Source organism: Microcaecilia unicolor, chromosome 2 (genome assembly GCF_901765095.1).
Source record: "Microcaecilia unicolor chromosome 2, aMicUni1.1, whole genome shotgun sequence".
Lineage (NCBI taxonomy): Eukaryota > Metazoa > Chordata > Amphibia > Gymnophiona > Siphonopidae > Microcaecilia > Microcaecilia unicolor.
This window is the reverse complement of record NC_044032.1, coordinates 334868120-334889882: the sequence shown is the minus strand read 5'-3', so window position 1 is coordinate 334889882 and position 21763 is coordinate 334868120. Positions and strand designations below refer to the sequence as shown.

Here is a 21763-nt window from a genome sequence, read left to right as displayed (position 1 = left end):
CTCATTTCATGTCCTCTCGTTCTACCACCTTCCCATCTCCGAAAAAGGTTCGTTTGCGGATTAATACCTTTCAAATATTTGAACGTCTGTATCATATCACCCCTGTTTCTCCTTTCCTCCAGAGTATACATGTTTAGTTCAGCAAGTCTCTCCTCATACGACTTGTAACGCAAATCCCATACCATTCTCGTAGCTTTTCTTTGCACCGCTTCAATTCTTTTTACATCCTTAACAAGATACGGCCTCCAAAACTGAACACAATACTCCAGGTGGGGCCTCACCAATGACTTATACAGGGGCATCAACACCCCCTTTCTTCTGCTGGTCACACCTCTCTCTATACAGCCTAACAACCTTCTAGCTACGACCACCGCCTTGTCACACTGTTTTGTCGCCTTCAAATCCTCAGATACTATCACCCCAAGATCCCTCTCTCCGCCCATACCTATCAGACTCTCCCCGCCTAACACATATGTCTCCCGTGGATTTCTATTCCCTAAATGCATCACTTTGCATTTCTTCACATTGAATTTTAATTGCCAAACCTTAGACCATTCTTCTAGCTTCTTCAGATCCTTTTTCATGTTTTCCACTCCCTCCTGGGTGTCCACTCTGTTACAGATCTTAGTATCATCCGCAAATAGGCAAACTTTACCTTCTAACTCTTTGGCAATGTCGCTCACAAATATATTGAACAGAATCGGCCCCAGCACCGATCCCTGAGGCACTCCACCAGGGGCGTAGCCAGACACCCAGTTTTGGGTGAGCCTGGGCCCAAGATGGGTGGGCAGTACTCCACAAGTGATTTGGTCTCTCCCTCTCTCACCTGCATGCCATATGGTCTCTCAAACATCACCCCCTCCACTGCATACCTTTTAAATAGCAGATTTTCACTGACAGTGAGCAGCAACTAATACACACTGCTCATGTTGGCCCCACAGCCTTCCCTCTGATGTAACTTCCTGTTTCCACATAGGCGGGAATACATCAGAGGGAAGGCTGTGGGGCTGGTGCACGCAGTATGTATCAGTCGCTGCTCACTGCAAGCAAAGATCTGGTATTTACAAGGTATGCAGGAGGGACAGTTGGGAGTTTTTGGCTGGTGGGGCTTGGGGAATCCCTGCCAGCCACATCATAGGTGTGCTGCTACTGGGTGGGCCTGAGCCCAAAATGGGTGGGCCTGAGCCCACCCTTGGCTACGCCACTGCACTCCACTACTCACCTTTCCCTCCTCCGAGCGAATTCCATTCACCACTACCCTCTGGCGTCTGTCTGTCAACCAGTTCCTAATCCAGTTCACCACTTCGGGTCCTATCTTCAGCCCATCCAGCTTATTTAAGAGCCTCCTGTGGGGAACCGTGTCAAAAGCTTTGCTGAAATCTAAGTAGATTACGTCCATAGCTCGTCCCTGATTCAATTCTCCTGTCACCCAATCAAAGAACTCAATGAGATTCGTTTGGCACGATTTCCCTTTGGTAAAACCATGTTGTCTCGGATCTTGCAACTTATTGGCTTCCAGGAAATTCACTATCCTTTCCTTCAGCATGTTATTACTTGCATGGGTTTATCCATCAGAACTGTTTGAACATCTTATCATATTGCATGTGGCCTAAAGTGAAAAAATGGCCCCTTTTACTGTTCATTATAACCTTGGTGCTCTGTTCTGTATAGTTTTATCAAGGTGTTTGTATTCTCCAGGCTTTATTCAAGCCCTATTTATCTTCAGTGCGTCTAAAGGTAGAGTTTTGAAGAGAGGTCTGCTTTCCTTTTGTTTGTTTTATCTACTTTTCTAGCCGTGCCACTTGGGGATTGTACCTCACCAATGAGTTTTTCTTTAATTTATCAATGAAATGCATTTATAAGGTTAATTATCCCATACTTGTATTGTTGTGAGCATAAGGCTGCAAAGGGTGGCTTGCGTCTTTTACATCAATGTTCCGGACCGAGGAAAGAGTCGCAAGTCGGGGCCCTTATTAATTGCTCTGTACAGAAGTGTATTTCATTAATTTTCAGTGATGCTGCGGCTCTGATATCTCCTGTTTCTGTTTATATATGCTACAGAGTCCTGGCATCAAACCTTGAACAAATGAGCCCAAACGTCTACTTATTCACCATATCCATATATTATCTATATCCATCTATCTACATAGCGCATATATTTTTGTGTCAATGTTTTCCCTACCTCTTCTAATTAAAATGTTGTGTTTTTTTAAAGGGGGTTTGGGGTGGAAAAATCTGGTATAACTTTGGTACCTAAACAAAATGGGCGCAGTCTTGCAATAAATCAGCGCTATTGCCTTTTACAGTTCTTGGACTTACACCGTTTGGCGAGAACCAAATTACTTGGTCATAAACTTTAGCATTCAGTTTGTGAAGAATAAACATGGAAAATATAAGAAGATATAAAATAAATGACGGATTCCTTGACTAAAACGGACTCCTTCTGCAGGGACCGACCGTGCAGTCTCCCCCCGCTGGGTTTCCTGTGTGACAGGAGGTTTTTGCAGCAGTGAAAAGGGCACCTGTTTGGAGGGGAAGGAGGGAGGGGGAACAGGGCTAACGGTCGGAAGAATTTCTGCTAAACGAGTTAAAAATAAAATCAAACAGCAGCTTGTCAACACTGACTTCCGATTGCCTAACACGGCAGAAAAGAAAGATGAGATTTGACAAGCTAGAAGTACGTTTTTGTGTCATTTTAGATTTTTTTTTTTTGTTTTATGGGCGGAGAAGTTCGATAAATTCACAGCGCGATTAACACTAGAGGTGAAAACCTCTTGCCATTATTTTTTCGTCCTTGACTAGGAAAACTATATAGTGTTAAGATATATCGCGTTCCTTAGTCACGGAGTCCTGTGTGTGTAAATGCGGGGACAGAAAGGACACAGTCACTAGGAAACGTTTAGCACCCTGACCACGTGCCAAGAAAAACAACCCTGTAACATAGATAAATAAATAATACCAAGCCCCATATTCTGTCTGTCTGCTTTAGTTTGATTCTTTTCAGTAACTGCCTCAGGATAGTAATTCGCTGCAGCCTTTCTGTGCCCACCCAATAAATATGTAACTTCAATAAATGTATCTAGAATGGACGGCAGACACTGAGGAGGTAATTAGTGAACTGCAATTAGTGGAACAGTGGTTCTACAATGGACTATCTGACATTTGACAAAAGATAGCTTGCGAACAGTAAACACGATGAGAATGCAAAGTACAGGTTTTGGCTTTAACTTGCATGCGAATTGTAATCGCTGCACTGGATAGGTTTCTAAAGTCTCAGTGAAAACGATAGTAGATGAAAGACAGTGTGCATAAATGCATAGCGACGCAGTATATATCTAGATCTATATAATGTCACTATATATATATATATATATATATGCAAAATAATATTGTACATAAAATATTATATAAAATTAAGTTTTATATGCTATATAAAAGATATTTGTTGTTAAACACATATACAACATAGCAGACATGTCATATATAACAAATTATCTATACGTATAAAATGTACATTATGTGTAAAACACTCAAATATCCACATTTTTAGAAACCATATAGTGAAAGAACACCAAACATGAATGTGTAAAATTAATACGCTTGTGCAATTAGAGTTTAACTTTGTTCATTTGTACTGAGAGGATTAAGTAGCCCAAAATAAACTGACCTAATTTTGCCTTCCCGTCTGAAGTTATTATTTTCAAACTACCTAAGCTTTCGGTATCTTTCGTCAAAGATAATACAAGCTTGGAATAAAATCGTTTCCACTGTTCTGAAAAAAAAAAAAAAAACCTCTGGAAGCAAGTTTTAAGAGCCCTTTGATCTCTCGGTTACAGCGTTTGCTTTGGAGGAGCTTTGCACCGCGTTGGAGAAATCAGGAGCTCTGTAAGAACAGGCAGCTGGCACAAAAGAATTCTAAATATTTTATTTTCTGGAAATACCGAGTTCCCGTGAAAAGCTAATTTTTGTCACGAAATTTGCGAGCGCACACAAAACAGCTTCTATCGATGTATGAAAATAGGAAGAAAGCGATCTTATGAAAAACTAGATGGCACTTCTAAAAAAAGAAGTCTTCTTGCATACAAATAATAAGCTGAATTTAAACAATGCATATTTTCACCAGCGTGAGACGGAAAAAATGATTGAACTCAGATCACAAAATTCAAACATATCTTTTGAGTTTGTGTTTTCGCTCTTCTACCATAAATAGTTGACTAATTCAGTTTTGCTTTAATGTAAATAAGTCTATTACAAATCAAAAGCATGTAGTTGAGGTCTCCAAAGCCAAAACTGTATTACAGATTAGTAGCCTGGATAAGTAGGCAGACTTTAGCAGACCGCTAAGGCCTTCTACATACAGATTCACTGGCGCAGTACGAAATGGCATTTTTTTTTACAAATATATAAAAAGGATGTGAAAGAAACAAACACCAATGACATAAAGTGCCATTGCAAATATGTTTAAAAGTTAGCTAATTGTGGATGATACATAAAACCCACTGTGCCCAGCACCGCCTTTATTTATATTTTCTCTCTACACTTTTACTTATCTATAGTAGAATATGATTTATTTTTGAACTGCTTAAACAAAAGTAAACTTAGAACGAAACTTTTCTTTAGCTTTTTTAGTGTAAAAGGTGAAAGCAAGAAAAAAAAGGAAGAGCGGCCTAGAGGAATTGAAGAGAAAGTTTATAATATGAGAGATATATTCAGTTACATGAAGGAAACCAATTAGCGTAGCTTCAATCGACAACACTTCACTTGTTCTTTGGATCTGATGCCCTTTTATTTACAATGGTCGATCTGTTCCTTTTCAGATCCCGTTTAGTTGCTCTGGGTGAATATGTAGAAGATTGTTAAATTTAGTAAAACCCACAATCCCCCAAACTCACTTTTCACATTTTACACTGTAATGGAGACAGTTATTCACTTCACCAGCTACAGGACTGTCTTGCTCTTTTCTACATGATAAGAGTTTTTTTTTTTTTTTTTTTTTTGCATAAATGCATCATTTAACATGTAATCGATATCTTACAGGTTTTCCACTTACTAATTTTGCTAGAGAGGCTTTCGCTTTCCTTGAAACCGTACCCAGTGAAGCATCCTCATATTCTGCACTCAGTAAAAAAATAAGCGTCTAGATTAAGAAACTATTTTGATATCAAGTTCAGCTGTAATGACAGATAGGAAAGTATGGGTGGCTTAGCTGTTCCATTGAGCAAGTAGATTTTAGGCAGGCATGAATATTTCTGAATTAATCAGATTTGCTTTTACTGCTAGAGGATTAAAGTGCAAACGTCTTTTAAAAATATTTTTGACCCTGATATTTAATTTGCTCCGAGTTATCCTTCACTATAATTTTAGACTATATGCACACAAACACATTCTCTTACAGCAACTGGCTTTCGAACACGTCGGGAAATAGCCATGTCATAGTTATATTGATTTATTTCAGAATAAAAACTGTATACATATAAACGAAAAATTCCAGTTAAAGTTTAATATTGCTCCTTTGCATTTCCATATTTGGGTCTTTCATTTGATCGAAGGAAGATTTTCATGCCGCTGGTAATCGTATTCTTATGCTTATCATCATCATCATTAACATATACTCTGTAGTACAATAAGGAAATTTTAAAGTGCTTGCAAACCTTGTGCACATTTCGTCTTTCTTGAGTTTATGAATATAATTCTCATCAAGATTTGGTACAAGTAGCCAACTAGTAAATTTCTTAAACCTTTTAATTCCAAAACAGGAAATAGCAGAAGGGCAGTATAGGTACATTTTCTCTTAGATAATGATGTGTGGGCTACATAGAGTACCATGCAAATAGACAGTGGCTGCAGAATCCCAAACTATCTCTTTGTAGAGACCATTACTATCACTTTATGAATATTTAAAGATCGGGAAAGACAAAAGAACTCCTAATCCTTCTCCCTTTCTGCTTCCCCGTGTTGGTCTGCAATTAGGTTTATTTCTATTGTGCTAAAACTAATTTACTTTGGAGTTTGCTGCACATTTAGAAAGTTGTAGAAATGTTGATGTTTTTCTTTCAAAATTTGTAGACTGCACGTCCTTATGCTGATCCCGAGTGCCATTCTGCAAACAATAAAGAGATACTTTAGTTGGTTGAAAACAAACTTTGATTCCTTCTACAACAGATGTCAGAGTTTCTCGGTGTGGGACTGCGTCTAGGGACTTCTTGTGATGTTTAAGAGAACAGGACATGATCTCACATGGTGAGCATCTCTTTAGTTCCTTAATCATTTCAGGGTTCCTTCGGAGGCTTTTTTTTTTTTCACCTAAAACGTTTAGTTTCAGCTCAGTGATCAGCTGCAAAAGCTGGCCGGGGAGCGGAAGAGTTGAATTATTCCAACCTGCCAGCAGCCCCCCCTTCTCGCCCCACAAAAGAAAAAAAAATTAAAAAGTGGAAACTTTTTTCTCTGGCTATTCCTCCAAGCACTGAAAAATCAGAATGGAATTAGAGAAAAACTACACGACTCCAAGAACTAGTAGAGCAGGTAAGACAGATAGATTCTCTTTATTGGAACAACTTTGTTAAAATTTTACATTGTGTAAATATTTAAATATAGAGATGTTCTCTCTTCCTCTCTTTGCGCACGTTATAATATATGTGTATACATTTAAACGCATATAGTCATATTTTTTTTAAAGCAGTGATACATATGTGATCAGTTTATTACAAGACGACTAGAGAAAGAGTGATTAAAACCATATATCAAATAATATACTGTAGAATTGTGTAGCGTGCACGGAGGTCAGAAATACACCTGAAATTTGAGAGTCATTTCTCTGCGGAATGAAAAAAGAATGCATTGTGACTCCAAGGACAATGGCAAACGCGTTCGAATAAAATGTACGATGTTTTCACAGCACGAAGGAGCTCAGCAGACTGCCCAAAACAAATAATATTCAGGTCGGTGGCGGGGGAGGGGGGATGTTTTGGGGGAGTAATGTCAACATAAACAGGGGGCTTTTGACCAATAGATAAAAAAAAATTAAACTGAGCGAGATTTGTTTTTCCTTTCAAAGCAGTTCCCAATATGTGATGCCGGAAGCCGGCATATTGTAGTTTTCTGATTCAGGTGCAATACAGTTACCGCTGAATTCAAAAAGAGAAGAGTTGAATTAAAACAAAAAAGAGAGAAAAAAGTGGTGCTTCCGCAACCCCCCTCTCCTCCTCCTCCCCCCCAAACCCCCCCACAGCCTAACACCTAATAATTGTGTTTTCAAGCAGACGCTGAAGTTCGCAATGAAATCATTCAGAAAATGTCTCTCGGTTGTTGTGGCTGACAGAATGTTCCCAACTTGTTTTCTTGTAGTGGGAAATATTTATAAATTAAAACAATAGTATCATGAGCAAAAAGCAATATAATTTTGAGGACGAGCTCGTTGAATAGGAAATGCGTGCATGTGTGTGGAGGGGTGGATATATCGGGACTGGATAATTCATCTATTTTTCTTGTAATTCTTTTCGTAGGAAGCCAAATCTCTGACCCTGGCGGTGTTTACCCATTTGTTTACTGTTCCTTTTGCTTCCTGATTGTGTGCTGACAAGTCGTCTATAAATAATGCCATTCTAAGGCGATCGATGAACCTTTTATTAGTTAAATTGCGTGAATCATCGTTTAATCAATAAACAGTTTCATACATATTTCAAGGCAAAAGTGTTGAGGAAGAGCGGGAGGCATCTTCTATTAGCCAAGAGTTGCAGCCCTCCTGCTTCTATGCCTGATCAGTGATCCTTTCAGAGTCCCTGCTTAGGTTAATGCCGTTCCCCGCTTGGAGCCCTCCGTCCAACTAATGGGAATGAAACGTTACACTAGGCCGCTGCGCAAGCGTTTGGAGGAGGAAATGTGTCTCCCAGTTAGTTTATCCGAAATGTTCTGGTGCCTCCTCTTTTTTTAGGGGCACCCACAGTTGCTACCTGTCGTAAAGGTCATTTTTCAAAGCAGGCCGAAAACTTGATCTCTGATGCTCCGAGAGTGGTTTTGCAAAGACCATATTTAGGTTTAGGTTTGTGTATGGGGATGAGAATGTCTCATCGGCGAAAACACAGACAGAAGAAGATTTCCTAGGGATTTATAGCTGACAGTAGACTTCAGTGAGAATTACTGTCTCCTGTGACTGGGCCAGAATGCTTCTAGGACATTGATGTACCTTACGCTAGGTGCCGTGCGGACTGATGCTACTCACCCCAGTTCAGGCAACAAAGCACATGCAGATAAAGGGAAAAGGGAAGGCACCCTGAGCAAACTGCAATAAATGACCTTGGTCCCTAAGTTACAGTTAGATGACTAAAGAAAATAATCGAAGACAAACAACACACATAAGGAAGCTTCTGGCTTTAAATAAGATACGTTGGTTTTGTCTATAAGTGCAAAATATACAATATGGCCAATATGTCCTATATCATACATTATTTCTTCATTTCAAGCTTCAAGTACTTAATGGATCTTTTTGATAACATATGGCATTAAGCATTACTACAAAGTGTTAAATGTATTTGTATAGCATTACCAGGTCTTTCTATCTATCTATCACAGGGGACCTCATGACAACTAAAGAAATGAGTTACCTGGCCTCCAAGTCCACTTTATGATAATCTCAAATGAAGAAAATGAAATCTTTGCTGCACTCTCACGTCAGAGCTTACTCTCTTCATATCACATATTTTTAAAAATTATAGCACTATTGACTTAAATATCTTAGAAGTCATATAGATAAACTTTAACTGGGACTTGTGACCTCACAAATGTATCTCAGTTGATACAACAGTTTTAAAATGGCTTCTTGCTTTCAGAAATATAGATGTTTCTATAGTGGTGTCAACGAATATTTATTCATTCTGGATAATTCCGAAACAAAATCATTATCACAAACTACCAAGGATGTGTTAGAATAATTAAGTATTTGACACTTCAGGTCACTGAACTCGTTCCATTTTCAACATATAGATAAAAATGGGTTAAGACCACAAAACACACATCAGTCATACTAACTTGTATCTTATATGCAAAAAAACACTGAACGCTAAAAAAAATATTGAATGATAAACTGCATTTTGTTAAATACTGAACTTTTTAAAAGTAATTGTGAAGGATACCTATAAGCAGCCAAACATTATGATCTTGGGCCTTATCATTCAGAATCCAAATTTGCTAGAAAATGTGTCTTAACTGGATTCATAGGTTAAGTTTCCTCCCCTCCCCCCTCAATATAGTCAAAAGGATATAACACTATCTTTAAATTTTGTTTAGAAAAACATAATAACGTTGCATACATAATGGCTATTCATTTTATTTATATAGAATGCAGTGAAGACATTTGCCAGGTTTATCACACAGAAAAATCAATGCAGTTTAGTTTAGTTCCTTTAAAGACCTGGTTTTGACTTCAGAAGAGCAACTAGCCTATTATTTTCCTATGTGATTATATCCGAAGTCTGTAAGTTTATTGACGCCTATTGCTGGAATCAGATTAAATGCGTTTCATTTTATATACCTATTGGCCCCTGTTTCAAAATCTAAGTTTTCTCTGTTTACTCTGCATGGGAGAAAGTTTTATAACTATAACTGACAGAGTGACAGCTTCTAGTCATTTAGAAAGCTTATCTTCATATCATAATAATTGATAAGTAAATATGGCATATCTCTTCACTGAAAATAAAATAATTTTCTTTCCTCATCTTTCTAATGTGATCAATTGAATATCGCCGTGGAAGTCAGTTGGTTAGCTTTTGGGTAGTTAATCTGAGTAAGAACATTGTAAATTCTATTTTCCACCTTGACTTAAACATAGAATTAATTTCTCATCTTTGGAAGTTGAGACATTTTTGATGCCTTGCGGCCAGAGGTAAATTCGGCTCTTTTTCATCGTTTCATTTCCCGTGCTCACTTGCGCCACGAGTACATGAAGTTATAGTTGGACTTTAGTTCCTTTTCTATGCCCACTAGTCAAAAGCTCATACCTACATGGAAACGTTATTACATTTCAAAGCTTTCCCATTACACAACGAGTCCTATTTACCAAGGTCAAAAGCTTCATGCTCGTTAAACTTCGGTTAATATTTGCGATACTCTAGTTGTACGGGATGATGTGACCAGTTCTTTCTAGTAGTTTTATATTCCAGGAAAGGCCATGTTTCCTATAAGGATGAAATGACTCAGCTGGACAATATCGTCTCTTGGTGCCTGACATGACACTAAATATCTGCTGTAGTCTGTTGAAGGAGGTGCTTTTCCTCTCTGTGACCCGTGAAATAATCTATAGAATTGTTTACTTTCAGCTCTGATCTCACTGTCAAACACTCCTTTGTACAACACACGTGGGATCCACACTTGCACTCTTAGCTTTTGCTATCATGGATGGGTTGACATGGCCACTTATCATTATGTTATGTTATAGTGTTTCTTTTCGATAAAAGAATTGGGGAGGGAACTGTGTGACCTTATGGGCCATCTCTCAGCAATATAAAACATGATATGGATTCAATGAAATATACATCAGAAAGTATGAGAGAGGAATAATCTTTCTCTTTTTCTCTTAAGAGACATAGATAGATCCGTATAGATAGATATAGTTATAATATGGACTTTCAATGAGGTCAGTAGTGCAGAACTATTGACCCTGAAGTACCTAATAGTGTTTGGTGACAATTATATTCATCCAGAGGAGAGTCCGAGGGCAATATTACTATTAACAGTCACTATGCTATCCCAAGGGGCCACTATTTTTTCCATTACAGTCTTAAATGGTAAAGTCAAAGTTAATTATGGAAATTCTTCTTTTCCATTGGTAAAAGACAATCCTGCCAAAGTCTGGTTATGCCCTATATAACAAAACTAAATGAGCTCTCATTGTGTCTATATTAGGCTGTTTTGCTCATAGGAGGCCACTGTCTTTCTGGAAGCAGATCTCCTGATCTATTGACTTTATGACACTGATGATAGATGACTGCTTAGAGCCTGGATTTTATATAATTGAAATCTAATGAGTTCAATGCTAGGCAAACGGTCACTTCATTTATTTATTTTTGGGGGATTTAGCTCATGCCTTTCAGTAGTCCCTCAAGGCAAGATATATTCGAGCATGATAAGTATTTCATTGTTCCTGAAGAATTTGCCATCTAAATTCGTACCTGAGGCAGGTGACTTGCTCAAGGGAAAAAAGAGCAGCTTCCTTGGGGCTTCTTAGTACAGTGTTCTAATCACTAGGCTCAGTGGTGTTGCAAATGAAAACTTTTATAAATAGGTTGAGAAAGATGACTTGCACTATAGACCTTTAAAAGGATTCTGACACTTCTCTACTCACACTGTAAGCATCTTGACTGTGGAAAATTATTATAATTGCAATCAATACAGTCCAGATGAAGAAGGCAATGTCAAACCTCAGTACGGTGTATGATCAATTGAAAAGCATCATTTTACTTTCTCGCGGGAGGTGGTGGAGATGAAAACGGTAATGGAATTCAAACATGCGTGGGATAAACACAAAGGAATCCTGTTTAGAAGGAATGGTTCCGTGGAATCTTAGCGGAGATTGGGTGGCGACGCCATTATTTGGAGAATAAAACCAGTGCAGGGTGGACTTCTACAGTCTGTGCCCTGAGAAAGGCAAGGACAAATCAAACTCGGGTATACATATAAATTATTACATACCATGTAAAATGAGTTTATCTTGTTGGGCAGACTGGATGGACCGTTCAGGTCTTTGTCTGCCATCATTTACTATATTACTATGTTATTATTTTTGTTAATGTCACCAACCTATTTGCAATTTAAAAGAATCAGCAGGATCCAGAACCAAAGGTAAAGTGATGTTGCTTGACTGGGCTTTAACTTCAAAATGCACTGCAGAGTGACTTTCAGTGCTAAAGACCATATTACAGCTCTGTAAATTGGATCTCATTGCCAGTGCCCCTAGTGCTATAGTTAATATATTGTAAATTAACCTCCCTCAGTGGGGTCAATGTATCAAAGGTCGGCGTTGCTGTTAAAAGCTATAGTGCCCCATTAAAGTCTGACAGCAACACCGGAAGATGGGCAAGCAACTGTTTCCTGTACCTTTTAGTGGAATTACTGTGCTTAGAAGGGAGAACAAGCATTTAAGACCAGACGTGTTAAAGGGTTTCCCCCCAAAAGGCCCAGGAATTAGCATGTACTAACTAATGTGTCAAACAGCTAATGCAAAAAAAGAAAAAAAAAGTAATTTTGGGACATAGAATGACAGAAAATAGTAAAGCAGCAACATAGTAAATGACAGCAGAGAAAGACCTGCATAGTCCATCCAATCTGCCCAACAAGACAGCCAGACCCACACCTGCCACTCTGTGCAGGTTACAGTCTTTCATGATTAAACACTGGTTGACAATTTGCCATCATATCAACCACATATGGACAGTTAAATATGATGCAATCATAGAGTAATATATGTCTGCCCAGCACTGTCCTTAGTTCCCAACTACTGGAGTTGACAAATCTTCATCTGACCATAGAAGTCTGTCTGACACTGGACTTAGGGGTGCTTATACAAAGGTGCACTAGCGTTTTTAGCGCACGCCAAGAATAAGCATGCACTATATGCTAGAGACGCCCATATATTCCTATGGGCATCTCTAGCATTTAGTGTGCATTAATCATTAGAATGCACTAAAAACACTAGTGACCCCCAGAAGTGCCAAATAAATACCACTCTTGCCCATCAGATATGGATGTGAAGTATGCTTTACCATTATCATGGAGGTCATTATAATGCATTAACTGATAACATAGAAGATAATACAGAACAGTTAATGCTACCTGTAGACAGGTAGCTAATTGTATGGTGTATTATCTGTTTATTTGTATTTGTTGCATTTGTATCCCACATTTTCCCACCTATTTGCAGGCTCAATGTGGCTTACATTATTTCGTAATGGCGATCGCCATTTCTGGCATGAGGAATTACAAATTGGTATTGCATTAAATGTTCATAAGTGACCAAGTAGATTAGCAGTCAAGTATAGAGAATTCATTGTGCACTTACCCCCAGATTCTATATAGCGCGCCTAGCGTTTCCCACCAAACCCGAAGCGTATTCTACAACAATGCGCATAACTTAATTGGCTTAACAATTGCTGTTGTTACAAGCAATAATGAGCTCTAAATGGCAAAAATTAGAATTTACGTACTTAACTCGCTAAGCATATTCTGTAAAGTACTTCGCCTAAATTCTAATTTGCACAGGCAAAAGGGGCATGGTTATGGGCGTTTCATGGACAATGTTATACAATATGTATATCTATGTACTGAGATTTATGCCACATTTGTGTTGGTATAAATGGGGGCTCGTAGTTTTAGGAACTAGGATATCAACTAAGCATATTCTATATACCACGCCTAAATCTAGGCACTGTTTATAGACTACGCTTAGGCAGAAATGCTTTCTGCATGGATTTTTAGGGACAATATATATAATCTGGCCCTCAGTGTACAGTAGAGACTATTTTTCTGCATTATAACTGCACGGCAGCTGTTCCAAACATGCTGGGAATGCCCCAGTAGTTAAAGCAGAAGATTTCCAGTTACTGCATGCTAATTTTGTCTATTACTACAAGGTAACTGCAAAATCTTAACACATTTTAGTAAACAGAGGCCTAGATTTTTCCCAGTCTGTGACTATGGAAAAAAAAAAACAGCTTAGTGACTCAGATTCAAGGCAAATGAAGACATAATAATAAAAGAGGAGATTTTACAGGTATTTATTGTTTAAGAAAATATATGACAGTTTCTGTACAGCAATGGCTCCCCATTAGTGGTTGAAATATACTTCCTAAATAGCAGAGGCATATAAATTAATGCAGAGTTAAAAAATAATTTAGCTTTTTTTGGTTATGAGCATTTCTGGGGGGGGGGGGGGGGGGTTGAAAAATGTGTTATCTTATGGTGGTGCCTTAGAAAGACAATATTTTGGTCACATGTTGAATTATGTAGCTGTAGTGAATATCTCATATACCATGTTTTTGTATACACTTCTGTAAATGCGTGATTGAAAGTAGGAATGACCTGTAATAAACAAAATATATGTAACAAGTTTATGTTTAAGGATGATCCTAGTTTGGGAATATACGATTAAATTTATATCATATACAGCTAGATAATCCTAAGGTTCTCCATAACTTAAGCACACATATTCATAGGTAGGTCATTTGAAATGCAAGCACACATTTTCTTTAAGGATAACTGCAGGTGAAGAGTGGGATACAATTGATTAAAAACTTCCCTCTATTATATTGGCATAGGGACTGAAGTTAGAAAATGTTAAAAAACCATGTCCGTAAGGTATACTCTAGTCTCCAGATGAAAATTATTAATTGCTGCCTTTGCTACAGCATTTGAGTTTAATAGAGATATTTGTCTACAGTATATTTGCAATTTCTTATCACATTTGTTGGTAGAATTTTATATACAGTGGCGCTCACATACTTGTTTTTGTGCTGGCATCAGAGGGATAACACCAGTGTACAAAGTTTAGTAGCGTTTAGAACCCGAGGGAGTGCTACAGTTTAGGGGGTGAAGAACTTTTGTGCAGGAAAGAGAAGTGGGACTTGGGTGTGATTGTATGTGATGATCTTAAGGTGGCCAAACAGGTAGAAAAAGTGATGGTGAAATCTAGACAAATGCTTGGGTGCATATGGAGAGGAATGGCTGGTAGGAAAAAGGAGATGATGATGCCCCTGTTTAAGACTCTAGTGAGACCTCATTTAGAATATTGTGTACAATTCTGGAAACCGCACCTTCAAAAAGATATAAACAATATGGAGTCGGTCCAGAGGGCGGCTACTAAAATGGACAATGGCCTTCATCATAAAGCGTATGGGGACACAATTAAAGAACTCAATATGTATACTTTGGATGAAAAGCAGGAGAAGAGAGATATGATAAGAGACATTTAAATACTTATGTGGCATAAATGCAGAGGAGGCAAGTCTCTTTCAATTGAAAGGAAGCGCTGGAACAAGGGGGCATAGGATGAAAGTGAGAGGAGATAGACTTGGAAGTAACCTGAGGAATTACGTCTTCACAGAAAGGGAGGTAAATTCGTGGAACAGCCTCCTGGCGGAAGTGGGGGAGATGAAAACAGTATCTGAATTCAAGAAAGCTTGGGACAAGTACATAGGATCACTAAGGGAGTGACAGGGAGAGTAGATGGCATGGATGGGCAGACTGGATAGGCTATATGGTCTTTAACTGCCTACATTTTTCAATGTAAATTAGGAAACGTCACATCGTACTACCTAATTTTGGGGCCCTTTTATTAAAATGCATTAAAAACTGGGCTTAATGCATTTTAACTTGGGAGTTCCTACGCAGTAAGCCCAGATCTAACATGCAGTATTTAGGGCTTTTTAAATACATGTTTTTTGCAGGTCCCACATTAATTTTTCCATTACCGTATGGGACTTGCAAAAAAGTAATGCGTGTTATGTCCGCGTTATCTAGTTAGTGTACACTAATCATAATGCGTGGATAGTGCTTCCACGTTCATTCACAGCCTATGCCATGCCTCTTTCAAAAAATATTTTAAAAAATAAATAATGTATGATAGGCAGACCCAAACTATCAAATTAACACAAAATGTTTTAATGCACATTAGGTTTTAACACCCTTTAGTAAAAGGGCCTTTTTTTATGTGCTACTGGTTCTTCTAAGTTTAAATATTAAAATCAAGGTTAACCAAACAGATAGGTTGTTTGATGCAATTTGCAAAAATAAGTTTGTCTTCTTTTAATTTTGAGTATACTGTTTATGAAAAACAGGGGCAAATTTGTTAGTAAAATGTAAACATTTTCCTGCATTTTGAAATATTTTGGTCAAAGTGTTATGTTTCCCTATGTTCCAATCTTTTTAGAAATTAGTGGGGCGAAAAAAAAATCCTATTTTCCCATTGGTCTCTAACTTGCATTAGCAACAGAGACCGATGACAGCGAACAGTGCCAGTATCAGAACCTGTTATGAGGAAAAAAAAATCATATCTGAGTGATCAACTTTTAATAAATATACTAAATAAATAATTTAAGAGGTCTTTTGCTAAAAAGGCCCCTTAAATTATTTATTGAGTTAGGGGATGTTAAGTTAGGGCACGTTGAGCACACTTAATATGCCCTAACAGCAAAAGTCAGCATGTGTTAGGTGCAAAGGCTGTGTGCTAATTCTTGGGGATCGGCCAGGATGTCCTCTGAAATTAAACACATTGATGTATGCATTAGTGTGCATATTGTGTTCAGTTTTGGAGGCCGTATCTTGCTAAAGATGTAAAAAGACTGGAAGCGGTGCAAAGAAAAGCTGCAAAAATGCTATGGGATTTGCATTGTAAACCGTACGAGGAGAGACTTGCTGACCTGAACATGTATACCTTGGCGGAAAGGAGAAACAGGGGTGACATGATACAGACGTTCAAATATTTGAAAGGTATTAATCTGCAAATGAACCTTTTTCGTAGACGGGAAGGTGGTAGAACTAGAGGACATGAATTGAGGTTGAAGGGGGGCAGACTCAGGACTAATGTCAGTAAGTATTTTTTCACGGAGAGGGTGGTGGATATGTGGAATGCCCTCCCGCGAGAGGTGGTGGAGATGAAAACGGTAGTGGAATTCAAACATGCGTGGGATAAACACAAAGGAATCCTGTTTGGAAGGAATGGTTCTGTAGAATCTTAGCGAAGATTGGGTGGTGACACCGGTAATTGGGAAACAAAACGGGAGCTGAGCAGACTTCTACGGTCTGCGCCCTGATCGTGACTGAATAGATAGGGATGGGCTGGAGTGTAAATTTTAAGGGGCTTCGACGTTAGCTTCAGAACTTAGTACAAGAACAGTACTGGGCAGACTTCTATGGTCTGTGCCCTGAGAAAGGCAAGGACAAATTAAACTCGGGTATACATACCATGTGAATGAGTTTATCTTGTTGGGCAGACTGGATGGACCGTACAGGTCTTTATCTGCCATCATTTACTATGTTACTATCCTGCTTATTTTCGAAGGAGAAGGGCGGCCATCTTCTGACACAAATCGGGAGATGGCCTGCCTTATCCTAGCCGGCCAAATCGGTATAATCGAAAGTCAATTTTGGCTGGTTTCAACTGTTTTCCATCGCAAGGCCAGCCAAAGTTCAAGGGGGCGTGTCGGCAGGGTAGTGAAGGTAGGACGGGGGCCTCGGCCGATAATGGAAAAAAGAAGGCTGGCCCTGACGAGCATTTGGCCGACTTTACTTGGTCTCTTTTTTTTCACGACCAAGCCTTGAAAAGGTGCCCAAACTGACCAGATGACCACCGGAGGGAATTGGGAATCATCTCCCCCTTACCCCCAGTGGTCACCAACCCCCTCCCACCCAAAATTTGTTTTTTTCCCCAGCCTTTATGCCAGCCTCAAATGTCATACCCAGCTCCATCACAGCACTATGCAGGTCCCTGGAGCAGTTTTTAGTGTGTGCAGTGCACTTCAGGCAGGCGGACCAAGGCCCATCCCCCCCTACCTGTTACACTTATGGTGGTAAATGGGAGCCCTCCAAAACCCGCCTGAAACCCACTGTACCCACATGTAGGTGCCCCCCTTCATCCCTAAGGGCTATGGTAGTGGTGTACAGTTGTGGGGAGTGGGTGTTAGGGGGGAATTGGGGGGCTCAGCACCCAAGGTAAGGGAGCTATGCACCTGGGAGCAATTTGTGAAGTCCAGTGCAGTGCCCCTAGGGTGCCCGGTTGGTGTCCTGGCATGTGAGGGGGACCAGTGCACTACAAATGTTGGCTCCTCCCTTGACCAAATGGCTTGGATTTGGCCGGGTTTGAGATGGCCCCCATTAGTTTCCATTATCGTCGAAAACCAATGGCGGCCATCTCTAATGCCGGCAATCTCTAAGGGTGGCCCAAATGTTGAGATTTGGCCGTCCCCAAACGTATTATCGAAATGAAAGATGGCCGGCCATCTTGTTTCAATAATACGGTCGGGTATGCCGCTTAACGGGGCTGCCATTAGAGATGGCCGCCCTTATAGATGGCCGGCCCCGTTCGATTATGCCCCTCTATGTTAACCTGCTTGTAATGAGGAGGGGCTAAGGGGACCTTTTACCAAGCTGCATCAAAAAGGGCCCTGCAGTAGTGTTGGCGGCTGTTTTTGCATGTGCCAGGGCCCTTTTTACCGCAGGAGGTAAAAGCTCGAAAAAACACATGGCCATGTGAGGGGGAGCACTTACTGCCACCTGTTGAAGTGGCGGTAAGGGCTTCTGCACTACCCTGCCAGGTAACCCCCTGGGGTATATATTTTTTAAAAAAATCCAGCAGCACCGGAAATGGGGAGCGCTGGAAGAGAAACTTCCGCCGGCAGCTGTGTTGGACTGGCGGTAGTTCCGGGTTGCCGCTCGGCAACCCTTTAGTAAAAGGGCCCCTAAGTTAAGCTGCACTAACTGCACAAATGGAAGTTAGCATGCATTTATTACTGTGGACTCAGCATATTATGCAGTCCATAACCATTCTCCACCCATGACCTGCCTAGTTCCTGCCTCCCTAACACACTAAGCAGTGAATGTGCTAACTAATGCGAGCAAACCATCACACCAATGAGCTGGCTGTTAGCGTGCTTTTTCCTTAGTGATTAACATGCCCTAATTCATGCATTGGAGAAAAATCCACCTGGGTGGATGGATAACGAAGTCTCACGATATCAAACGGAATACAAAGAAAAGTGGGAAGTGGACCAAAAACTTCAGAGACTGGGACAGTTGAGTCAGAAATAGATAATGTTTTATTAATGACTTGACACAGATCTGTGTTTTGGCCACAGGAGTCTCGATAGTATGTTCAACCAAGTAGGTCAGTATGTATTGAAAAAACCCGAAATGATCTTGAAAAAGACCTTAGAGAAGTCTTTCGATTGATATCGCAACAGCGCGTCACGTAGCACACCGTTTTGTTTGTTTGGTCCACTTCTATTTTATTATTTGGGTTTTGCTCACACCTTTTTCATTAGTAGCTCAAGGTGAGTTACATTCAGGTACACTGGATAGTTCTCTGTCCCAGGAGGGCTCACAATCTAAGTTTGTACCTGAGGCAATGGAGGGTTAAGTGACTTGTCCAGGATCACAAGGAGCAGAAGTGGGATTTGAACTGGTCACTTCTGGATTGCAAGACCAGTGCTCTAACCACTAGGCTACTCCTCCACTTTGTATTCTAATTCATGCATTAGCAGCTTGTTGGAGCCCTTTTAATAAAGTGTTAGTGCACAGCAACAGGCTTGCTGCACACCAATCTGGAACTACTACCAAGCTACTGCAGGAGTCCAGCAGTAGTTCCCACCCCCAATGCACGCCATTTCTGGCACTACAAAAATGTTTCTATTTTTGTAGCACTGGTGCTTACCCGGCGGTAATTGGCCAGTGCTAAGCACTACACAGTTACTACCAGGTTAGCACAGGAGCCCTTACTGCCACCTCAATGGGTGGCAGTAAGTGCTCCCCCTGAAATGGCTGCATGGCAAGTGGTTCACTTACTGCACGGCCATTTCTTTCCAGAAAAAAGACAGCCTTTTACCTGCTGTGGTAAAAGGGGGCCTCAGCGAGCATCAAAAGCACGTGCTGATGCTAGCACACACCCCCTTTTACCCCAGCTTAGTAAAAGGACTCCTTAATGTCATTAACATCATGATGAATGAGGAAACCTATCTTCAGTGCTGTGCATTAAAGTTCTGCCTGCTGCACTTCTTAGGAACTAGGGACTAGGTGAAAAAATTGTGAATTTCTGCACAGTAATGTGCAAAATAGCAGTGGTGAAACGTGTGTCAGTAAATAAGATTAGTTTATCAGTAAAAATCTGGTAGACTGTCAGCGAAAAAAACATAAATTGGCATCCCTGGTTCACATGTGCTATCCGTTACAAATTTTCGCCTGGTTAGTAAATGGCTAGTATGTGAATATTAGCTGTGAAGCAAAGCGCAATAGTATTTTACACTTCTCCAGTCCTAATATTGTAAATAAGCCCTAATATGTTTAACTTATTATGTGATCTTATGGGGAAAATTATGAAAATATGTACCGATAATAATTAAAAATAGCAATGTATCTAACCAGTTTACAGGGTGCAGAAAATAAATTATCTCTGTTTTGGCAATGGATCTGCCCTATATAAAACTGTGTGAAAGGATAGATGCGACCCATGTTGGGCGATGTATCTTGATGGAATCTTATGTACGTGCTTTTGAAGTTCTTTGTTAATAAACAGATTTAAACATAAAACTGTGTGTGCCTTTAGAAGCTTATTATAGTGTGATGTTAGATCAGGGAGCCTGAGAGATGCATATAGTGCTTTAATAACATTTACTAGCCGTTAAGCCCGTAACAACGGGCAAATTTTTTGTTTTCCTATGGCCTTCCCCTGTCCACCAACCCTGCTCTCTCCCCTGTCCTCCCCCCATGTCCAGCAACCCTCCTCTACCCCTCCCATCCGCTCCATCCACCCGTGTCCATCAACTGTTCTCTCCCCTACCCTCCATCCTCGGGCTCCCATCTATGTCCACTCATCTCCTAAGTGTACCGCGATTGTGACCTCCTCTGCCCTGTGTAATAGGTTGCTGGGCGTTGCTCAGCCTCTAGGGCTATCCGCCCTTCTCAGCAGCCTTTAGCATACAAGTCTTGTTCAACAAAGAAACAAACAAAAAAAACACATCAGGATCAAATACAACCTTTTCCCTTTTATTGTTCTCTCATTCAGCTTGGGAGAACTCAGCCCAGGCTTCAGCCGCTGGTTCCCCTTTTCGGTTTCCTGGGGTGGAGCGGCTCCAAAAGAGAGAAACCCTAATTCAGTCCCACCCGGGCTTGTTATAACCCAGGCACCATACAGCCTGGGTCAAAAAAAAAAACACCCAAAAACAAAACTGCTCAGGACACCTTGGTTTTTATAAATCCACAGTTCAGGTAACCAAGCTCTCAAAAACAGCACTATACTTGGCTCTTTAAATCCACAGTTCAGGTAGCCAAGCGCTCAAAACAGCACTATACCTTGGCTTTATAAATCCACAGTTCAGGTAGCCAAGCTCTCTCAGAATGGCAATATAACTTGGCTTTTTAAATCCACAGTTCAGGTAGCCAAGCGCTCAAACAGCACTATACCTTGGCTTTATAAATCCACAGTTCATCTGGCTTTGCGCGGGCTCAAAGCCTGGGGTCCCACCCACTTGGTCAGACTTTTACTTACTCTTCTGACCTCCTCCCGCTTGACCCTTTTTCTCTGGCCCGTTTAGCCAGGGACTGTCCTACCTCTGTGTGTTTCTCTGGGCCAGGGCTGATATATCCATGGGCTCCTCCAGGGTTTGCTCTGGTACTGTCAGCTCCATGGGCCAAGGCCCAAACTCCTCTTTCTCCTTCCCAGGAGCCCAGTCCATACTCTCCTCGCCCCACCCTCTCCCCAGCTGCTCCTCATTTTCCTCATTAACCCTTTCGGGCTTTTTTCTCTTCTTTTTCCCACCTGTTCCACCTCTCTTTCCCCCAGGTTGGAGAATAGTATTACTCCTTCTCCTGCAGCCCCCTTCTGGTGACTCTTGTGAATGCACCCTGGTTTGTCTCTCTTTTTCCCAAGGTGGCTGCTGGGATTTGTAGTTCTTGCCCCTAAGTTGTCTCTTGGGGAAAAGCGGCCGGTAAGGGAGAATCTCCTCTGTGTCTTTTTGGGGGTTGTAGGATCTGGTTCCCTGTGTTTCTCCCAGGTCCCTATGGTTTTCCA

At 40.4% G+C, this 21763-nt stretch overlaps 1 protein-coding gene across 1 annotated transcript in view; it reads left to right on the top strand.

Annotated features, from left to right (window-relative positions):
• The first annotated feature begins 6443 nt into the window (after positions 1-6443).
• The window catches only part of PAX5 (paired box 5), a 790496-nt gene continuing 775176 nt past the window's right edge, over positions 6444-21763 (top strand). The window contains 1 exon segment of the mRNA XM_030194363.1: positions 6444-6522. Coding sequence (XP_030050223.1) covers positions 6477-6522 — 46 coding nt within the window. The 5' untranslated portion in view covers positions 6444-6476.